We start from the raw sequence: 23,528 nt of genomic DNA on the forward strand, positions 1-23,528 counted from the left end.
GGGCTCTCTCTTTGCTTGCAGGATTCCCTTTAGTATTTCTTGCAGGGCTGGTGTGGTGGTCACTAATTTTTTAGTTTCTGTTTGTCCTGGGAACTCTTTATCTCTCCTATTTTGAATGACAGCCTTGCTGGTAACGTATACTTGGCTGCATATTTTTCTGGTTTAGCACCCTGACTATACCATGCCAGTCCTTTCTGGCATGTCCTGAGCTGCTTTCTGGATTTTCTTTTTGTCTCTGAAATTTGCAAGCTTCACTACTATATATCAAGCTGTTGGCCTATTCTTATTGAAATTGAAGGGGGTTCTCTGTGCTTCCTGGATTTGAATGACTTTTTTCTTCCCCAGATTATGGAGGTTCTCTGCTGTAATTTCTCAGATATACTTTCTTCCACACCCCCTTTCCTCCTCTTCTGGGATTCCAGTTATTCTAATATTGTTTTGCTTTATGGTATCACTTATCTCTTGAATTCCCCCCTCCCCTTGAATTACTGATCCAGTAATTTTTTATCTCTCTTTTTCTCTCAACTTCTTTATTCTCCATCATTTTGTCTTCTTTGTCATACTTCTCCTTTCTGTGTCATTTATCCTAGCAGTTAGAGCCTCCAATTTTGAAAATTTGAAATAGTTAATATTTAATAGTTAATTATAGCTCAGTAAGTCTGTAAAAGATAAGTAGGGTTTTATTTCTCCATTACCCATTATGTATGTGATGAATTTTTTAGAATTTCTATTCAATTAGCTGATATATGATATATCAGTTTCAGACATAGTGTTCAGTTAACCATACCCAGTGCTCTACACATCACATGCCCTCCTTCATGCCCATCACCCAATTACCCCACCCCCATCCCACCTCCCCTTCAGCAAACGTCTGTTTCCAATAGTTAAGAGTCTCTCATGATTTGTCTCCCTCTTTGATTTCTTCCATTTAGTTTTCCCTCCCTTCCCCTATGATTCTATGCACTTTTTCTTATATTCCCCATATTTATGAAACAATATGATAATTGCCTTTCTGTGATTGACTTATTTCTCTCAGTATAGTACCCTCCGTTTCCATCCACATCAATGTAAATTGTTAAGAGTTCATCCTTTTTGATGGCTTTGTAATATTCCATTTGTAATACACCACATCTTCTTTATCCATTCATCTGTTGATGGACATTTGGGCTGTTTCCACAGTTAGTCTATTGTGGAGATTGCTTCTATAAACATTGGTGTCCAGGTGCCCCTTCAGATCAGTATGTTTGCATCTTTGGGGAAAATACCTTGTAGTACAGTTACTGGGTCATATTTTTAACTTCTTGGAGAACCTCCATACTGTTTCCAGAAGTAGAGCCTCCATTTTTTTATTGCATCCCCTTAATAACCTTTTGATTTCAACTTGGTAATATTTTTATTCTATTATTTCTCCAGAAAGGGATTCTCCAGTGTCCTTTGTGCTTTGTTCAAGCCCAGCTAGTATTTTTATACTTGTTATACTAAACTTTAATTCTGCCAACTTAGTTATATCCATACTGATTAGGTCACTGACAGTCAGTAGTACCTCCTGTTCTCTTATTTCAGGTGAGTTTTTCCATCTAGTCATTCCGTCTAGAGAAGAATAGAAAATGAGAGAACAAAATACTAAAATAACAACAACAACCCCAGAGAAATATAATCTCTATAAACCAAATCTCTATAATCTCTATAAACCAAAATAAATAAATAAATAAAATAAAAATTTAAAAAGTGAGAATATAATCAGATGATGAGAACAGAGCAATACACTAGATTCTGGGTATATTTCGGTCTGTTTTTTAGAGGAAACTACATCCCAAAATTGTAAAGAAAGAAAAAAATATATATATGCAAAAATAAAGTTAAACACTATGAAAGGATAGAATGTAACTATAAAAATTAAAATTAAAAAAGTTTAAAAACCCGAGTTGATAAAATGAGAAATTGGTTGAAATGGAAAAGAAAAAGAAAATTAAACTTGAAAGTTTAAGGAGCCATGAGTTCTGTATAGTATTTTCCCCCAGCACTAGAGTTTTGCAGTTGTCTGTGATTGCTTAAACTTGATCTTAGCAGGAAGTTCTTGCTGATTTTCCGGGGTAAGGGCCTGTTGCGCTGATTCTCAGAGGTCTTTGCCCTGATGGTATTGCACTGCCCTTGCCAGGGGTCCAGGCTAAGTTAGGGCCTCCAGATTCCTCTTTGTGGCTTTCGTTCCCTGAAGGTTTTCCACACTGCTTGAGAGGATTAGAATGAAAACGTGAGCCTCCCAGTGTCTAGCCCTAGAGCTGAAAGCAGGCATCCTCCACTCTTCAGTGTGCCCTCACAGAGGAGCTGTCAATCACTCTCGTCTCCCTGGTTTCTGTATGCACTCTGTGTACACCCAGCCTTTGAGCATTTTTATCTCAGCCATGCAACCCCCTTTGGAGTTTCTAAACTCTGCAGTCATCTGTGGCTGCATTCATGCCACTCCTCCAGGGGGAGGAAGGAGGTCTTGCCCTGGTTTTTCTGCATGTTTGGTCCCTGCTATGAGAGCGGTTACCCAACGGGTTGGGGTTTGTGATTAATGGCAACTGAGCTGAAAGCCCCCTCCTCTGCTCTTTGATTGCAGCTGGCTTCCCTGCTGAAACTCCTGGGAACTCTCCCATACTCAGGCACCCCATTCTGTGTGACGCTGGGGATCCTGAGATCAGGCAGTTCTACCTAGGATTCTACCCCACTTCTCCACCTGAGTGCTTTTCAAGCAGGGATGTCCCTCACCGGATTAGACTTACAAAAGTTCCTGTTTGCACACCACTGCTGTATCACTTTATTTTTTTTTTTTTTTTTTTTTTTAAAGATTTTATTTATTTATTTGACAGAGAGAAATCACAAGTAGATGGAGAGGCAGGCAGAGAGAGAGAGGGAAGCAGGCTCTCCGCTGAGCAGAGAGCCCAATGCGGGACTCGATCCCAGGACTCTGAGATCATGACCTGGGCCGAAGGCAGCGGCTTAACCCACTGAGCCACCCAGGCGCCCGCTGTATCACTTTCTGATAGGCAGTTTATGCATCCCCCCCCCAACAGTTTATCTTCCCATGTATCACCTTGGATTCATTTCTCCACTCCACACCTCCTACCTTGCAGAATGTGGTCACTCTTCTATTTGTAGAATTAGAACAGTTCTTTTTTCAGATCTCAGGTTGAGTTCACAGGTGTTCAGAATGATTTGAAAGCTATCTAGCTGAATTCCAGGGACTGGACAAAGCTATGGCCCCCTATGCCTCTGCCATATTCCTCTTTTTCCAGAAATTATGTATATTTAATAGACCAATATTAATTGTACTTTTTATCAGATTTATCTAAATAGTGTTACATCTCTTTCTTCTGTTACCTAAGATTAAAATAAGTAGGGATTTATTTTATTTATGTGATTATCTTTCTATTTAAGCAATCCCTAACTTAGTTTGAGTCTCTAATAGTGATATTTTAAGTTCACATTTCATAAGCTATATATAATTCTTACAATTATGTGTCTTGTTTAACTTGAACATTATAAATATTTGACTTATTTCAGATGCAGCAGGAGTTGGAAAAAAATATAACTAGAGAACTAGAAGAAGGTATGTTGCCAAATTTCCAAATTAAGATGGTGATTGATTTCTGAAATAAACTATGAATGGTAAATGGCATTGCTTTCTATTGTTTGGATAATAGGTACTATATTAATTTTTTAAATATATATCTAATAAAAATGTAAAACATAAACATAATGAGGAACATACTTATTCCTCATTTAGTCATCGTTTTTCAGACTTAAAAGAAAATCTCCAAATGTCTATTTATCTGTTATTTCAAGCTGTAATCTTCCTTCACTTCTGCCATCCCTCTGGAACTGTCAACCTGAATATGCAGGCTTTCTTAAATCCTTGTTTCTGCTAATGATATAAAACCAAAATTTAAAAAAAAAAGCAGTCTTGTCTTAGGTGATACTTAGTTAAGCAATTATAGTTCAAATAGCTGTCACTTGACAGGTGACATTTAAACCTCCAGTCGTTGATTTTGTCATTGATTTACCTTTTGCCATTGGGTAAAATTCCAAGCCCCATAAACGGAATAAAAACACCCAAATCAGTTTGGTTCTTGCCAGATTTTTCACCCTTCTCTATCGCTAACATTTACCCTACTCTGCTGCTTTGCTCTTGCACCTCTTCAGCATTGACTATTTGCAATTCCACAAGTGTTCTTCCTCACTCTCTGTGTATGTTCTTTGTATATGCATCTTCCCTCCACCTGGCATGCTTCTTCCCTGCCCTTCAGATATCAGCTTACATATCCCCTCCACCAAAAAGCAGACAATATTCATAGAAAACTAGGATTTTCCTTCTGTGTGTTCCTATGTTCAACTCTGAAAATTGCCTGTTTGATTTTTCAGTCTGTTGTACATGATTGTTCACGGGTGGGCTCTGTTATCATCTTGTAATGAGAAAAACAGAAGCTCTGATATTTATCCACAATAGCAATTACCTCAGTGGGCAACCGTGAGCAAAATATATTTAATAGTAACCTTGTGTTTTATATTGTAGTTGTATTAGATGTTTTTCATTCTTCATAACACTCATAAGGCTTCAACTTTGTTTTTTTACTAACTTTTAGTTAAGAATGAAGTATTTTAGATAAAGACTATATTTCTTTTTCTTTTCAGTTGCTGCTGAATTTGAATCAGGCTCATCTGGTGGGGCCACTGCTTTAGAATCTACTTTTGAAAGACATATAAATTGTGACGATGTACTGAAATCATACAGAGAGTACTCACAGTTTCTGAAGAAAAAGTATACCATCTGAAAGATAAATAGTAGAAATTTATTTTCTGGATGTTTATACAACATTTAATAGTTTCCTATTAAATGGATGATATGCAAAAATCTTTCTTAAAGGAAAATATTTTTGGATCATGTGTTTAATGAAAGTTTATATAATATTTTAAGCTATGTTTCTTGGTAGCTAATTAACTTTTAAGCAGTTTTTTTATATGGAAATCAGTATTATTGGGTTTTACATGCTTCAGGCTGCCCAAATACCATCTTTCTAAACAGCACCCAACCAACCAAGTTTTCATGAATACTTCAGTCATGTTAATTGATAACTTTTTGGTATTTTCAAATTTTTATTACTACATATGAACCTGAAGATTTAGAAGAAATTAATTTTAAGGCAGTCTTAAAATTAGAAGGAAAAAAAAAAGAACTTTTACCCCAGAACCATTTTCAAGGCAATTGTTAAATTATGCCTTATTCCCATAGCATTTATATCCTACAAGTCAGTACATTCCACATAACTACTGTACAACCTTGACAATCAGACAGTTAATTCTAATAAAGTTGACCCTTGAATAATTGCAGGGGTTAAGGGCACTGACCATTTGCAGTCAGAAATATGTGAATAACTTTTGACTCCCCAGGCACTTGAGTACTAATCTGCTATTGACCAGAAAACTAACTTTTACAAAAACAGTTAATTAGCCTGTGTTTTGTTTGTTATATGTATTCCATATTATATTTTTATAATAAAGTAAGCTAGAAAAGAAAGTGTTATTAAAATCATAAGAGAAAATACACTGACAGTACTGTCATGTATTTATTGAAAAAATCTGCATATAGCTGCACCCATTGAAACTGTGTTAACTATACATTCTTTTTAAGATTTTATTTATTTATTTGACAGAGAGAGAGAGAGACAGAGCACAAGTAGGCAGAGTGGCAGGCAAAGGGAGATGGAGAAGCGAGTTCCCTGCTGAAAACAGAGACTGATACAGAACACCATCCCAGGACCCTGGGATCATGACGTGAGCCCAAGGAATTTGCTTAATCAACTGAGCCACCTAAGCACTCTATACGTTCTATCATTTAATAATTTAATTCTCATGCTCTTTTTAAGTTTTGTCACTTGTCTGTAATATCCTTTACAGCAAGGAAGGTCCTGTTCAGAGCCATGTATTTAATTCTGAGGTTGTGTCTCTTAGTCTCTTTCAGTTTTGAACAGTTCCTTAGTCAGTCTTTCCCGGATTTTCATGACGTTTAACTTTTTGAAGAGTTAATGCCAATAATGTAGAATGTCTTTCAGTACAGGTTTTTCTTATGTTTCCTTAAGATAAAATTGAGATCAGGGATGCCTGGGTGGTTCAGGTCATGATCCCAGGGTTCTGAGATTGAGTCTTGCATTGAGCTCCGAGCTCACTGGGAAGCTTGCTTCTCCCTCTGCATGCTGCTCCCCCTGCTTGTGTTTTCTCTCTAATAATACTGAGTTTTCCAAATACTATTTTAATTGATTAACTCTCAATGTTTAAAAAATTTCCTATAAGGATCTTGCAGATATTTTTTAGATTTATTCCCAGTTATTTGATACTTTTGATCCTATTATAAATATTATTTTAAAAAGTCAATTTCATTTCCTGTTGCTAGGTTATAGAAATAAAATTATTTTGCATATTGAGCTTAGATTCACCTATCTTGCTAAACTATCTTATTACATTGTTTCTCACAGTTCTGGAGGCTGGGAAGTCCAAATTCAAGGCAGTAGCAGATTCAGTGTCCAGTGAGGGCCTGTTTCCTGGTTCATGGATGGTGGTCTTCCTCCTGTTTCTTCGTACTGCACAGGGCCGAGGGAGCTCTCTCAGGACTCCTTTATGAGTGCACTAATCCCATTCATGAGGGTTCCACCTTCACGAGTAATCATTTCCCAAAGTCTCCACCTCTAAATACAATTACATTGAACACTAAGATTTAACACACTAATTTGGGAGCTGGGGGGACAGAAATATTCAGTCTGTAGCAAGGCTGTTCCTTGTTCTTTGCCAGGTAGACCTCTCCAATATGGCTTTTTAACTCGTGAGGCCAGTAATGAGAATTTCCCTGCAGAGAGGGCTCAGTGGTCTTTTAAGGATTTCACCTGCTTCAATCAGGTTTACATAGAATAATCCCTTTTTGATTAACTCAAAATTAACAATTATATCTGCAAGATTTCTTTACAGTTGCCATGTTCTTATGGCTAGAGTCGAGTCACAGATCTTGGCTACACTTAAGGGAAAAGGATTATAAAAGGTGAGAACACCAAAGAGCATTTATTATGGGGTCACCGAGGGTCTTTATTTTACAATTATATTAACAGATCCCTTATACTACTAGTTTTCTAAGTTTTATCATGGATGAATGTTGAATGAATGTTTCTTTTGCATATATTGAGATAATTTTTTAAATTTGTCAGTGTGTTGAATTACATTATGTGCTCATGTTAAACCAACCTTGCATTTCTCAGGGAAACTGAATTTCATTCATTTCGTTGTGATTTCATTCATTTGTTTCATATATTCCTACTATTGATATGCTAATATCCTAGTGAGGAATTTCTCCTGTCCATGGATAATGTTAATACAAGGAATTTTGAATACATTTAACTCAATTTTTTAAAAAGATTTTATTTATTTATTTGAGAGAGGGACAGTGAGAGAGAGCATGAGAGGCGAGAAGGTCAGAGGGAGAAGCAGACTCCCCATGTTGCTGGGAGCCCGATGCAGGACTCGATCCTGGGACTCCGGGACCGTGACCTGAGCCGAAGGCAGTTGCCCAACTAACTGAGCCACCCAGGCGCCCCATTTAACTCAATTTACTTGGCTTCAAACTTATGTGTATTGTTGCTTTGTGTTTTCTGTCTTGTATCTTTAAAAAATAATCGACCATTTTTATAACTTTTATATGATACTCTCAATGTTCATTTAAATTGAACTTTTTTCTTTTTTCTTACATCTCAGAATTTCTATTTGGGATTATATACATACGTTCTGTACATAATGTACATACTTTATGTACATACTTTAGGTACATACATTATATACATACTTTAAAATTTTCATAAGTGAGAACTGCCAGGTAATGAACCTCTATTTAAAAATGTCTTTAATAGGCACTTGGATGGCTCAGTTGATTAAATGTCTGGCTTTGGCTCAAGTCATGATCCATGTGTCCTGGGATCGAGCCCCACTTCAGGCTCGCTGCTCAGCCTGGAGTCTTCTTCCTGTCTATCCCTCCCCACCACTTGTGCTTCCTCTTTCTCTTTTCTTCTCTAACTCTGTTACAAATGAATAAAAATTTTTAAAAAATAAGTAAATGTCTTTATTTCCTCTTACTTTCGATACACATTTTCACTGCATAGAAAATCCTAGGTGAATAGTTATTTTCTTTGATCATACAGAAAATGTCATTCCACTGCCCTTTGTCTTTCATAATTGCTCTATAGAAATCAGGTGTCTACCTATTTCTCCGTTGAACATAATCTTCCCCACTCTGCTCCTTTTTCCCACAATTTTTGGTTATTTTAAAGATTTTACTTATGGGGAAAATTTTTTTTTGTTGTTGTTTACTGCAGGTATGCTCTTATGTATCTAGATTTGGATGTCTTAATATTTATCTTAATAATGTTCCATAATTAGAATTGCATTTACAACAGCTCCAAAAACCATGATATACCTAGGAATAAGCCTAACCAAAGAGGCAAAAGATCTATACTCTAGAAACTACAGAACATTTTTGAAGGAAATTGAGGAGATGAAATCACATCCCATACTCATGGATTGGAAGAATAAACATCCTTAAAATGTTTATGCTGCCCAGAGTACAATTTACACTTTCAATACAATCCCTATCAAAATGTCATAGCCATTTTTCACAGAGCTAAAACAAATAATTCTAAAATCTGTGTGGAATCAGAAAAAAACCCAAATAGCCAAAGGAATGTTGAAAAAAAAATCCAAAACTGAGGCATCACAATGTCTGACTTCAAGCTATATTACAAAGCCATAGTCATCAAGACAGTATGGTATTGGCACAAAAACAGACACACCGATCAAAAGAACAGAATAGAGAGCCCAGAAATGGACTCTATGATCAACTTATCTTCGACAAAGCAAGAAAGGACATCCAATGGAAAAAAGATATTTTTTTCAATAAATGGTGCTGGGAAAACTCTACAACCACATGCAGAAGAATGAAACTAGACCATTCTCTTACACCATACACAAAGATAAAATGGATGAAAGACCTCAACATGAGACAGGAATCCACCAAAATCCTAGAGGAGAACATAGGTAGTAACCTCTTTGACACTGGCCACAACTTCTTTCAAGATGCCTCTCTAAAGGTAGGGGAAACAGAAGCAAAATGAACTTTTGGGACTTAAACCAAGATAAGTTTTTGCACAGCAAAGGAAACAGTCAACAAAACTAAGAGGCAATCCACAGAATTGGAGATCTTTGCAAATGACATTTTGGATTAAGGGCTGATATCCTAGATCTATAAAGAACTTCTCAAATTAAACACCCAAAAAAACAAACAATCCAGTCAAGAAATGGGCAGAAGACATGAACAGACACTTCTGCAAAGAAGACATTCAAATGGCTAACAGACACATGAAAAAATATTCAACTTCACTAGCCATCAGGGAAATTCAAAACCACAATGAGATGCCACCTTACACCGGTTAGAATGGCCAGAATTAACAAGATAAGAAACAAGTGTTGGTGAGGTTATGGAGAAAGGGGAATCCTCTTGTGCTGATGGTGGAAATGCAAGCTAGTACAGCCACTCTGGAAAACAGTGTGGAGGTTCCTCAAGACGTTTAAAGTAGAGCAACCCTGTGACCCACCAATTGCACCACCAAGTCTTTACCCCAGAGATAAGGATGTAGTAAAAAGAAGGGGCAAGCACCCCAATGTTCATAACTGCAAGGTCCATAAGAGCCAAACAGTGGAAGGAACCATGATGCGCTTCAACAGATAAATGGATAAAGATGTGGTTTATATATACAATGGAATATTACTCAGCCATCAGAAAGGATGAATACCCACCATTGCATTGACATGGAACTGGAGGGGATTGTGCTAAGTGAAATCAGTCAGGCAGAGAAAGACAATTACCATATGGTTTCACTCATATGTGGAAGATAAAGAATAGAGTTGAAGACCACAGGGAAGGGAGGGAAAATGGAATGGGATGAAATCAGAGAGGGAGACAAACCATGAGAGATTCTGGACTCCGGGAAACAAACGAGGGAGTAACTGGGTGGTGGGTATTAAGGCAGGCATGTGTTGGGATGAGCACTGGCTGTTATGTGCAACTAATAAATCATTGAACAGTACAACAAAAGCTTATGACATACTATATCCTGTCTAATAACATAATAAATTTCATTTGGCTTTTTGAATCTATGAATTGGTGTCTCAAAAGATATTTAGACTTTATCTAAACTTCATATCTCTTAACCTCTTTTTCATGTTTCCATGGTTGTTTTTTGGTCTTTCTCCTTATATTCTCAATTATTACTTCTATTTTCCTAATTGTCACCTATGATGTATCCAGGCTGCTGTCTGACCTATCCATAGGAATTTAAATTGGGGTAATTCTATTTTAAAATACATTTTCTTTGGGTATTTAAAAAAATCTATTAAAATAATTAGTTTTTCATTATTTGAGAATATGGGTTTTTTTTAATTCATTAACTGAGGTTTTTTTTTTTTTTTAAGATTTTATATATTTATTTGACAGAGACACAGTGAGAGAGGGAACACAAGCAGGGGGAGTGGGAGAAGGAGAAGTGGGCTTCCCGCAGAGTGCAGAGCCTGTTGTGGGACTTGATCCCAGGACCCTGGGATCATGACCTGAGCTGAAGGCAGATGCTCAAGACTGAGCCACCCAGGTGCCTGAGCATCTGCTTTTAAAAAGAAATAAAAGTTAAGGGTAGGGACCACTAAACAGACAATAGGAATGACTATATTTTTGTTCTTTTTTTAAAAATTTTTTAGCTTTAAAATGTACAGTGTGAAAGCCAAACACCCCACTAAAAAGGAGAACTACAGGCCAGTGTCTCTGATGAACATGACTAGCAAATCAAATTGAATAATACATTAAAAGAAGTGTTCACCATGATCAAGTGGGTTTATTCCTGTGTGGCAGGAATGGTTCAATATTCACAAATCAATGTAATACACCACATTAAAAGGATAAGAACCACATGATTCTCTAAATGGAGGCAGAAAAAAACACTTGACAAAATACAGCGTCTGTTCTTGATAAAAACCCTCAACGAAGTAGAGATAGATGGATCATACCACAATATCATAAAAGTCATATAAGAAAGACCTTCAGCTAATATCATCCTGAATTGGGAAAAACTGAGAGCTTTCCCCCTATGGTCAGGAACAAGATGGATATCCACTCTCACCATTACTATTTAACAGTACTGGCAGTCTTAGCCTCAGCAATCAGACAACAAAAAGAAATAAGATGCATCCAAATTGTCAAGGAAGAAATCAAGCTTTCACTATTTGCAGATGACATGGTACCCTATGTAGAAAACCTGAAAGAGGGGTGCCTGGGTGGCTCAGTGGGTTAAAGCCTCTGCCTTCAGCTCAGGCACTGAGCCTGGGATCAAGCACTGCATCAGGCACTGCATCAGGCTCTCTGTTCAGCAGGGAGCTTGCTTCCTCCTCTCTCTCTGCCTGCCTCTCTGTCTACTTGTGATCTCTGTCTGTCAAATAAGTAAATAAAATCTTAAAAAAAACAAAAACAAAAACCTGAAAGACTCCACTAAAAAAATTGCTCTAACTAATACATGAATTCAGTAAATTCACGGACATAAAATCAATATATAGAAATGTGTTGTATTTCTATACAATAAAGCAGCAGAAAAAGAAATTAAGGAATTGATACCATTTGCAATGGCATAAAAATAGATACTTACGAATAAACCTAAACAAAGAGGTAAAAGGTCTGTATTCAGAAAACTACAGACTGTATACAGAAAACTACAGACTGTATACAGAAAGCTACAGAACACTTATGAATGAAATTGAAGAAGACAAAAATAATTGGAAAAACATTCCATGCTCATGGATTGGAACCAATGTTGTTAAAATGTCTATGCTACCAAAAGCAATCTACATATTTAACACAATCCCTATCAAAATACCACCTGTGTTTTTCATAGAACTAGAAAAAATAATCCTAAAATTCATATGAAACCACAAAAGACCTTGAGTAGCCAAAGCACTCCTGAATAAGGAAAAGCAAAGCTGAAGGCATCGTGATTCTAGATTTCAAACTATATTACAGAAGTGTAGTCATCAAGACCGTATACTACTGGCACAAAAACCAGATATGTAGATCAATAGAACAGAAGAGCTAACCTGGAAATGGATCCACAACTACATGGTGAACTAATCTTAAATAATGCTGGAAAGAATATCCATAGACAAATGGTTTGGAAAAACTGGATAACAATATGCAGAAGAATGAAACTGAAGCACTTTCTTGCACCATACATAAAAGTTAATTCAAAATGGTTGAAGGACTGAAATGTGAAATAGGAAACCATCAAACTCCTGGAGGAGAACATAGGCAGGAACCTCTTTGACCTTGGCACCAGACGCAAGGTAAACAAAACCAAAAATGAACTATTGGGACTTCATCAAGATAAAAAGCTTGTGCACAGTGAAGGAAACAATGAAACTAAAAGGCAGCCTATGGAATGGGAGAAGATATTTGCAAATGGCATATCTGATTCAGGGGTAGAATCTAAAATCTATAAAGAACTTACAAAACTCAATACCCAGAAAACAAATAATCCAGCTAAGAAATGGGAGGAAGATATGAATAGACACTTTTACAAAGAAGACATCTGGATGACTAACAGACACATGAAAAGGTATTCAAGATCATTCTTCATCAGGGAATTGTGAATCAAAACCATATTGAGATACCACCTCATACCTGCCAGAATGGCTAAAATTAACAATGGACAGTATAACAGGTGTTGGCAAGGATGCGGGGAATGGGGAAACCCCTTGCACTTTTGGTGGGAATGAAAACTGGTGCAGCTACTCTGGAAAACAGTATGGAGTTTCTTCAGAAAGTTAAAAATAGAGCTACCCTATGATCTAGCAATTGTACTACTTGTTATTTACCCAAAGGATACAAAACTACAGATTCAAAGAGGTATAGTTCTCCTGATCTTTATAGCGGCTTTATCAACAATAGTCAAACTATGGAAAGAACCCAAGTGTCCATTGCCTGATGAATGGATAGAGAAGATGTAGTATATATGTATAATGGAATATTACTCAGCCACCAAATAGAATAAAATCTTACCATTTGCACAGATGTTGTTGGAACTGGAGTGTATTATGCTAAGCAAAATAAGTCAGTCAGAAAAAGACATACCATATGATTTCACTCATATGTGGAATTTAGGAAACAAAACAGATGAACATATGGGAGGGGAAAGTAGAGAAGGAACCAAACCATAAGAGACTCTATTTTTTTTTTAAGATTTTATTTATTTCTTTGAGAGAGAGAGACAGAGCATGAGCAGGGGGGAGGAGGCAAGGGGACAAGGAGAAGCAGGCTCCCCACTGGGCAGGGAGCCCAATGTGGGGCTCCATCCCAGGACCCTGAGATCATGACTGGAGCTAAAGGCAGGTGCTTAACCAAGTGAGCCACCCAGGTGCACCTCAAACCATAAGAGACTCTTAACTATACAGAACAAACACAGTGGTGATGGAGGGAGATCCTATGGTAGTTCTACTTTTAATTTCTTGAGGAACCTCCATACGGTTTTCAGTGGTAACTGTAACAGTTTACATTCCCACCAACAATGAATTAGGGTTTCTTTCCTCCACAATCTCAGCAGCATTTGGTACTTCTTGGGGTTTTTTTTGTTTTTTGGTTTTTGTTTTTTTTTTTTTTTGTTTGTTTGTTTGTTTTGGTACTAGACATTCTAACAAGTATAAAGTTATTTCTCACTATAGTTTGATTTCATTGCTCTGATGATTAGTGATGTTGAACATGTTTTCATGTATGTGTTTTTATCTTGGAAAAATGTTCAGGTCTTTTGACCAGATTTCAATTAGGTCATCTAGCTATCTATTGAATTTCATGAGTTCCTTGTATATTTTAGATATTAACAACTTACTGATTATGGTTTGGAAATATTTTCTCCCCATTTCATAGGTTGCCTTTAAAAAAAAATGTTATCACCCAGTGCTCATCACAAGGGCCCTCTTTTTTTTTTTTAAATTTCTTTTCAGCATAACAGTATTCATTGTTTTTTGCAGCACACCCAGTGCTCCATGCAATCTGTGCCCTCTCTAATACCCACCACCTGGTTCCCCCAACCTGGCACCCCCTACCCCTCCAAAACCCTCAGACTGTTTTTCAGAGTCCATAGTCTCTCATGGTTCACCTCCCCTTCCAATTTCCCTCAATTCCCTTCTCCTCTCCATCTCCCCTTGTCCTCCATGCTATTTGTTATGCTCCATAAATAAGTGAAACCATATAATAATTGACTCTCTCTGCTTGACTTATTTCACTCAGCATAATCTCTTCCAGTCCCGTCCATGTTTCTACAAAAACTGGGTATTCATCCTTTCTGATGGAGGCATAATACTCCATAGTGTATATGGACCACATCTTCCTTATCCACTCGTCCGTTGAAGGGCATCTTGGTTCTTTCCACAGTTTGTCGACCATGGCCATTGCTGCTATACACATTGGGGTACAGACGGCCCTTCTTTTCACTACATCTGTATCTTTGGAGTAAATACCCAGTAGTGCAATTGCAGGGTCATAGGGAAGCTCCATTTTTAATTTCTTGAGGAATCTCCACACTGGTTTCCAAAGTGGCTGCACCCACTTGCATTCCCACCAACAGTGTAAGAGGGTTTCCCTTTCTCCACATCCTCTCCAACACATGTTGTTTCCTGTCCTACTAATTTTGGCCATTCTAACTGGTGAAAGTTGATATCTCGATGTAGTTTTAATTTGAATCTCCCTGATGGCTAGTGATGAACAAGGGCCCTCTGTAATTCCCATCACCTATTTCACCCATTTCCCTACCCATCTCCCCTCTGGTAACCATCAGATTGTTTTCTATACTTAGGAGTCTGTTTCTTGGTTTGTCTGTCTCTCTTTTTTTCCCTCTGTGTTCATTTGTTTTGTTTCTTAAGTTCCAAAAATCATATGGTATTTGTCTTTCTCTGACTGACTTAATTCACTTAGCCTTATACTCTGTAGGATTTTTTGTCTGTTTGTTTGTGTGTGTGTGTGTGTGTGTGTGTGTGTGTGTGTGTGTGTGTTTTACATATATTATTTGCTTCAGGGGTACAGGTCTGTGAATCATCAGTCTTATGTTATTCACAGCACTCACCATAGGACATACCCTCACCCATGTGCATAACTAAGCTACTCTATCCCTCCCGTCCACCCCCCAGAAAACCTCAGTTTGTTTCCTGAGATAAGAGTCTCTTATGGTTTGTCTCCCTCCCAGTCCCATCTTGTTTCTTTTTTTTCCATTCCCACCCCCCATAAACCCCTGCCCTGCCTCTCAAATTTCTCATATCAGATAGATCATATAATAATTCTTTCTCTGATGGGCTAATTTTGCTTAACCCAATACTCTCTAGTTCCATCCACAGCATTGTAAATGGCAGGATTTGGGGCTTTTGATGGTTGCATAGTATTTCATTGTGTATACCTCATCTTCTTTCTCCATTCATCTGTTGATGGACATCTAGTCTCTTCCCATAGTTTGGCTATTTTGGACATTGCTGCTATAAATATTTGGGTGCATGTGCCCCTTCAGATCACTACACTTGCTCCTTTAGGGTAAATACCCAGTAGTGCAATTGCTGGGTCATAGTATAGCTCTATTTTCAACTTTTTGAGGAACCTCCATGCTGTTTTCCAGAGTGGTTGCACCAGCTTGCATTCCCACCAATAGTGTAGGAGTGTTCCCCTTTCTCCACATCCTCCCAACATCTGTCATTTCTTGACTTGTTAATTTTAGCCATTCTGACTAAATGAGTTGGTACCTCATTGTGGTTTTGATTTGTATTTCCCTGATGCTTAGTGACTAAAAAAAAAGAAAATTGATAAGATAAGTTGGTTGAAAAAAAAGGAGGAAAGAATGTGAGCAGGCTGGAGACTAAAACAAAGCCATGCACTAGATTTAAGGTATGTTTTGATCTGTTAGAAGAAACTGTATCCGTGAAGAAAGAAAAGCCTATATGTATACAAAAAGTAAGGTTAAATACAATGAAGGGATAGAATATACCAATGAAAATTAAAAAAGATTTTTAAAAAAGGTATAGATAAGATAAATAGTTTAAAAAGTTTAAAATAGGAAAGAGGAAAAATATTAAAAACTGAATAAGAAGAAAATAAAATTAAAAATATTTAACTTTGAAAGACTAAAGAATCATGGGGGGAAAGCCATGAATTCTATGTATTGCCTTCCCTAGATCCGAGTTCTGCAGTTCTCACTGATCTGTTAACATGGTCTTGGCTGGATGTTCTTGCTGATCTTCTGGGGGAGGGGCCTGTGGCCAGGATTCTCAAATGTCTTTGCCTGAGCCGGAATTGCACTGCCTTTGCCTGGGGCCAGGCTAACTAATCTGCACAATTTTGGTCTTGGGAGATTTTGTTCCCTGAATGCTTTCTGTAGAGCTTTGGAGGACAGGAATAATGATGCCAGTCTCCCAATCTCTGGCTGGAGGAGCCAAGAGCTCAGGGCCCCACTCCTCAGTGTGCCCTGAGAGAAAAGCAGTCAATCTCTCATATCTCTCTGGTCTCCAACCTGTGTCCAGAGCATTTCTATCTCTGGCACAGGGCTCTGTTTGGAGTCTCCAAACCCAGCAGATTCCTGCCATCCTGTTCCTCCCAGAAGAGGAAGGTGAGTCTCCCTGGATCAGCGACTTGTGGCGTCCATGCTCTTTGAGATCATAGTTTAAGATAACCCCGAGCTGAGAGCCCCCTCCTTGGTCTCATCTCTGCTGCCAGCTTCCCTGCTTTGATACCTGGGAGCTCTGCCACACTCAGACACCCCTGGTCTTTCTGTGACCACACTGTTCCTGCGAGGGCTCTAACCCCTCTTTAGCTTCTGGAGTGAGGTCCCTTAGTGGAGCCAACTTCTAAAAGTTCTGATTTTGTGCTCTGTTGCTCCACCATTTCCTGGGAGCCAGCCCCTCCCCCCACAGTCTATCTTCCTGTATATTGCCTCAGATTCACTTCTCCATACATCCTAACTTGCAGAAAGTGGTTGCTCTTCTGTTCCTAGAATTGTTGCTCTTCTTTTCTTCGATCTCCTGTTGAGTTTGTAGGTGTTCAGAATGCTTTGATAACTATCTAACTGAACTCCTGGGACCTGATGATTTTAGGTCTCCTCCTCCTCTGTAATCTTGTTTCTTCTCCCTCTATTTTTTTTTATTTTTATTTATTTATTTATTTTTTTTAAGGGACAAAAGTGTAACACAAGCCGCTGTCCCCGTCACCGTTCACCCGGCCAGGCCGCAGCGGGAACGAACGGCCCGGCAGCATCCGTCCTTCTGTCCTCCGCTAGGGTTTCAGAGCGGAGAAGGCTGCCAGGGACAAGGGAACCCGGCGCTCCTGCTGTCGCCTGTCAGGGCCCCCACGGGCAGCCCGCACTGCAGGCCGGGACAGGACCGCAGCCTGTACTGGTAGCACCCAGTCCGCGAGCCCGGGAGACCCCGCGTGGCCAGGGGCCTTCCACAGCCTCTCCCGGGGCTCTCGAGCCCGCCATCCACACGAGGCCGGGCGGCCCCGGACGCACCGCCCTGGAGCTCCAGAAGTCTCCCGCCTGGACAGCGAGGGTCCCCGGCGGGCGGGCCAGGGTCACCGCCTACGTCAGGCCGCAGACCGTGACCTCTAGTGGGTGCTGGGGCCGCAGGAGGGGGCGATCGGCTGTCGGGCCGCGAACCACGGCGACGCCCCAGCTGGGACGCCGCGCGCAGACAAGCCCCGCTCCTCTCTGCCACCGATGACACAGGTGGGACACGGCGACAGCCGCACCTGCAACGCCTCTGGGGGCAGCGTTCTTCTCCCTCTATACACCCTTATACTCTCTAGTTTTAACCACGTTTGTTCTTTTTTTTTTATGGCTGAAAAATATTCCATTTTATATATACCACATCTTCTTTATCCATTCCTCTATCAATGATCACTTGGGTTGCTTCCATATCTTGGCTATTGTTAAGTAATTCTGCAGTAAATATAAGGTGCAGGGTCCCTTTGAATTAGTGTTTTTGTAATCTTTGGTTAAAAACTCAGTAGTGCAAAAACAAAAACAAGAACAACCCCCACCCCCACCCCCCCAAAATAAACCCCGGTAGCGCAATTACTATATTGTGGGGTATTTCTATTTTTAACTTTTTGAGGAACCTCCATAGTGTTTTCCACAGTGGCTGTACCAGTTTTCATTCCCACCACCAATATTGCAAGAGTTCCTTTTTTTTCCACATCCTCACCTCTCCTAATATCTGGTGTTCTTTATTTTAGCCATTCTGACAGGTATGAGGTGATATCTCATTGTAGTTTTGATTTGCATTTCCCTGATGATATATGATAATGAGCATCTTTTCAAATGTGTGTGTTGAGCGTCTGTAAGTCTTCTTTGGAAAAATGTCTGTGTCTTCTGCACATTTTAAAATTTGATTATTCATTTTGTGTGTGTTCAGCTTTGTAATTTCTTTATAGATTTTGGATTCTAACTCTTTATTAGGTAAGTCAACCCTTTATCAGATGTGTTATTTGTAAATTTCTCCTATTCCATAGTTTGCCATTTAGTTTTGTTGATTGTTTCTGTCACTGCACAAATGCTTTTTATTTTGATGTAGTTCCCATAGTTTATTTTTGCTTTTGTTTCCTTTGTTTCAGGGACCTATCTAGAAAAAAAGTTGCTATAGCCAATGCCAGAGGAATTATTGTCTTTGTTCTTTTCTATGATTTTTGTGGTTTCGGGTCTCACATTTAGGTCTTTAATCCATTTTGAATTTGAATTTATTTTTGTGTATGTTGAACGAAAGTAGTCTAATTTCATTCTTTTGCATGTTGCTGTCCAGTTTTGGACACCATTTGTTGAAAGGACTTTTACCCATGGGTATTCTTTCCTGATTTGTTAGAGATAATTTAATTGGCCATATAATTGTGGGTTTATTTCTGTGTTTTCTACTCTGTTCAGTTGATCTCTGTGTCTATTTTTGTGCCAGTACCATACTGTTTGGATTACTACAGCTTTGTAATATAACTTGCATTTCAGAATTGTGATGCCTCCAGATTTGCTTTTCTTTTTCAAGATTGCTTTAGCTACTTGAGGTCTTTTGTGATCCCATAAAAATTTTAAACCTGTTTGTTCTGGTTCTGTGAAAAATACTATTTTTTTGATAGGATTGTGATAAATGTGTAGATTGTTTTGGGTATCAAAGGAATTTTAACAATATTTGTTTTTCCAGTCCATGAGCGTGCACTGTCTTTCCATTTCTTTGTGTCATCCTCAGTTTCTTTCATCAGTTTTTTTTTTTTTTTATAGTTTTCAGAGTACAGGCTTTCACCTCTTTTTTAATTTCTAGGTATCTTATTATTTTCATTGCATTTGTAAATGGTATTTTTTCTGTAATTTCTCTTTCTGTTGCTTCTTTTTTGGTATGTGGAGATACAACAGATTATTGTGCATTAATTTTGTATCCTGCAACTTTACTGAATTTGTTTATCAGTGCTAGCAGCTTTGTGGGGAGTCTTTTTGGTTTTCTATATACAGTATCATGTCATCTCCAAATAGTGAATGTTTAACTTTTCCCTTACCAATTTGGATACCTTTTATATGTTTTTGTTGTCTGATTGCTGTGGGTAGAACTTCCAGTAATATGAAGAATAAAGGTGGTGACTGGACATCCTTGTCTTGTTTCATAGCTTGTGTTTTGCTTTTGTTGTGGTTTTCTCTGCTGCATAGAGCTTTTTCTTTTTTAATTTTTTAGAAAAGATTTTTTTAAGTAATCTCTATACCCAAAATGGGGCTCAAACCTACAACCCCAAGATCAAAAGTTGCATGCTCTACTGACCAAGCCAGCAAGGCACCCTTGCACAGAGTTTTTTAGTGTGATGCTGTCCCATACATGTATTTTTCATTCGTTGATTTGTTTTTGGTTTAAAAAAAAAAGTCATTGCCAAGACATTAAAGAGCTTACTTCTTATATTTTCTTCCACGAATTTTGTTGTTTAAGGTCTTACCTTCAAGTCCTCAATATATTTTGAATTGATTTTTGTGTATGATGAAAGGATTCTAGTTTCATTCTTTTGCATGTGGATATATAGTTTCCCCAGTATCATTTTTTGAAGAGAACATTTTCCCCTATTTTATATTCTTGATGTTTTGTCAAAAGTTAGTTGACTTTAACTGTATGGGTTTATTTCTAGGATCTCTTTTCTGTTTATTTAAATGCCTGCTTTTATGAACAATACTACACTGTGTGATTACTATAGCTCTATTACTACATATAGTTTAAAATCAGAAAGTATGATGTCTCCAGCTTTGTTCTTTCTCAGGATTGCTTTGGCTATTCACAATCTTTTCACCTCCTTAGTTAAATATATTTCTAAGAATTTTATTGTGTTTGATGTTATTGCTAATGGATTTTTAATTTCTTTTTCAGGTAATTTGTTGTTATTGTATAGAAACACTACTGATATCAGGATGTTGATATTGTATCTTGCAAATTTCCTGAATTTGTTAATTACATCTAACAGTTTTTTGGTGGAATGTTTAGGATTTTCCATATATAAAATCATGTCATCTGCAAATAGACAGAACTTACTTTTTCCTTTCTGATTTAGAAAACTTTTAGTTTTTTTTTTCCTTGCCTGATTGCACTGAGTCGGTGTGGTAAGAGTGGGCATCCTTGTCTTGTTCCTGATATTAGAGGAAAAGCTCTTAAGCTTTTGTCATTCAGTATGAAATATGGGTGCTTATCCAGTATGGCTTTTATTATTATGTTGAGGTATGTTTCTTTATCTAGTTTGTTGAGGGCATTTATCGTGAATGGATGTTGAATTCTGTCAATTGCTTTTTATGAATCTACTGAGATTATCATATGATTTTTATCTTTTATTCTATTAAAGATGTTATTTATTATTATTATTATCATTATTATGTTCTTCTTCTTATTGTTATTATTATTATTATGTTTTTTATTGATTTGTATATATTGAACCATCCCTGTATCACAAGGATGAATCCTGCCTGATCATAGTGTATGGTACTTTTATTGTGATTTGAATTTTGTTTGCTAATATTTATTGTGAATTTTTCTTTTTTTTTTTTTTTTTTTTTTTTTTTTTTTGTTTTTGCTTTTGTTTTTTTTTAAAGATTTTATTTATTTTTCAGAGACAGAGGGAGAGAGCGTGAGCGAGCACAGGCAGACAGAGAGGCAGGCAGAGGCAGAGGGAGAAGCAGGCTCCCTGCCGAGCAAGGAGCCCGATGTGGGACTCGATCCCAGGACCCTGGGATCATGACCTGAGCTGAAGGCAGCTGCTTAACCAACTGAGCCACCCAGGCGTCCCTATTGAGAATTTTTCATCTATGTTCAGAGAAGATATTGGTCTGTGGTTTTTTGTTTTTTGTTTTTTTTTTGTTTAGTTTTGTTTTGTTTTCCATGTAGTGTCTTTATCTGGCTTTGGTATCAGGACAATGCTGGCCATGTAAAATGAATTTGGGAGTGTTCCTTCCTCTTCAGTTTTTTGGAAGAGTTTGATAAGGATTGATGTTAATGCTTCTTTAATTTTTTTTTAGCTTTTTCAAATCATTTTAATAACCTAGTAGTGATTCAAAATAGGGAAAGAAAATTCAAACTTGTTCCCTTAAGAAGAAGGCTACCATGACTGCTCTGCACAAGCACGATCAAGGGAAACGATGAAACCGGATTCCAAACAGCAAGGGTGGTAAGAAGGCTTCAAGACTCATAGTTTGAAAAGTTTGGTTTTGGAAAGTCTCTGAGGGGTAGCAGAAGAAACGTGAAGCTTAAGGGACCCTCAGAGGACAGGGCATGGTTGCTGGGTCATGAGCACCCTGAAGCATTTCCTGACAGTGATTCAGTGTCCAGAGTATTTGTCATCTGGGGAGAACCGAGCAGGATGCACCGAGCAGGTCTGTTGTCCCATAGGGTCAAGCTTCTTCAGAGTATAGACTTGGTCTCCCTGCTCAGTGAGGTAATACTGGAGAAACATGACAATGCTGAAAGGAGATGTTCCCAGTGCTTCTTTAATGTTTGGTAGAATTCAATCAATATAATTATCTGGTCTTCTTGTCATTGAGAGGTTTTTGATTAATGATTCAGTGTCTTTACTCATTCTTGGTGTGTTCATAATTTCTATTTCTTCATGATTCAGTCTTTATAGGTTATATGTTTCTATGAATTTATATATTTCTTTTTGGTTTCCAATTATTGCCATATAATGGTTCACAGTAATCTTTTATGATATTTGTATAGTTGTGGTGTCAGTTATGTCTCATTTTTCATTTCTGATTTCATTTAATTGTTTTTTTCTGTTTGAGTAGAGTTAACACAATGTTCTATTAGATTCTGGTGTACAACATAGTAATTCAGTTTCTCTATATGTTATGCTATGCTCACCACAAATGTCGCTACCATGTTTTTTTTTTTAATCACTTAAAAAAGAAAAGATTATTTATTTATTTGTGAGAGAGAGAGAGCAGAAGCCAGGAGGGAGGGACAGAGGGAGAGAGGGAGGGAGACTCCCTGCTAGGAAGGGATCCAATGCTGGTCTCAGTCCCAGGACCCTGAGATCATGATCTGAGGTGAAGACAGAGGCTTAACTGATCAAGTCACTTTGGTGCTCCTGTAGTTTTCATGTTTAACTATACAATGCATAAAATTCTATTTTCCCTATGCTGTGGCTTTTATTTCCATGACTTATTTGTTCCATAGCTAGAAGTTTATATCTTCCACTCCCCTTCATACGTTTTCGCCCATCCCTTCACTCCTACTCCCCTGGCAGCCATCAGGTTATTCTCTGTATTTATAGATCTAATTCTGCATTTTTCTGTTTATTCATTTGAGTTTTTTAGATCCCATATTTGTTTTTCTTAGTATGACTTAATTCACTGGGCATATTACCATCCAGGTCCATCCATTTTGTTGTATATGGCAGGATCTCATCCTTTTTAAGGCTGCATAAAATTCCATTTTCTTTCTTTCTTCCTCCCTCCCTTTCTTTCTTCCTCCCTCCCTTCCTTCCTTCTTCTCTTCTTTCCTCCCTCCCTCCCTCTCTTTCTTTCTTCCTTCCCTCCTTTCTCCCTTCCTTTCTTTTATGTTTTGTTAGTCACCATGCAGTACATCATTAGTTTTGATGTAGTGTTCCATGATGCACTGTTTGTGTATAACACCCATTGTCCTCCTTAATACCCATCACCATCCCCTCACCCTCCTCTCCTCTAAAACCCTCAGTTTGTTCCATTTTGTATTTTTTCCCTATCCGTTTGTCTCCTGATAGAAATGTAGGTTGCTTTCATATCTTGGCTATTGTCAATAGTGCTGCAATAAATATAGGGATATATATGTCTGTTCAAAATTAGCACATTCATTTTCTTGGGTAAATAGTAGTGAAATTACTGGGTCATATGGTATTTCTATTTTTAAATTTTTGT

The 23,528-nt window shown here is 37.9% G+C and overlaps 2 protein-coding genes, 1 non-coding gene and 1 pseudogene across 12 annotated transcripts in view; 2 read left to right on the forward strand and 2 right to left on the reverse strand.

Moving 5' to 3' along the window:
* The window catches only part of LOC116594363 (ankyrin repeat domain-containing protein 26-like), a 636,289-nt gene that overhangs the window by 161,414 nt on the left and 451,347 nt on the right, over positions 1-23,528 (forward strand). For 2 of the 9 annotated variants that reach the window (XM_032349690.1, XM_032349693.1), the window contains 2 exons: positions 3,547-3,592; positions 4,675-5,557. The exons of the other annotated variants lie outside the window; for them this stretch is intronic. In XM_032349690.1, coding sequence (XP_032205581.1) covers positions 3,547-3,592; positions 4,675-4,814 — 186 coding nt within the window. In that variant the 3' untranslated portion in view covers positions 4,815-5,557. Of the gene's footprint in view, positions 1-3,546; positions 3,593-4,674; positions 5,558-23,528 lie in introns of those variants that run through there. 9 annotated transcript variants of the gene reach the window in all.
* Positions 16,432-23,528, forward strand: part of LOC116594374 — a 53,492-nt gene continuing 46,395 nt past the window's right edge. For both annotated transcript variants that reach the window (XM_032349719.1, XM_032349720.1), the window contains exon 1: positions 16,432-16,745. In XM_032349719.1, coding sequence (XP_032205610.1) covers positions 16,505-16,745 — 241 coding nt within the window. In that variant the 5' untranslated portion in view covers positions 16,432-16,504. The remainder of the gene's footprint in view (positions 16,746-23,528) is intronic.
* LOC116594632 lies at positions 17,773-17,903 on the reverse strand. Its single transcript, XR_004287340.1, has one exon. It is a non-coding gene; the product is annotated as a small nucleolar RNA SNORA17 (small nucleolar RNA).
* Positions 21,893-22,105, reverse strand: LOC116594377 (annotated as a pseudogene).

This window comes from Mustela erminea, chromosome 6 (genome assembly GCF_009829155.1).
Source record: "Mustela erminea isolate mMusErm1 chromosome 6, mMusErm1.Pri, whole genome shotgun sequence".
NCBI lineage: Eukaryota > Metazoa > Chordata > Mammalia > Carnivora > Mustelidae > Mustela > Mustela erminea.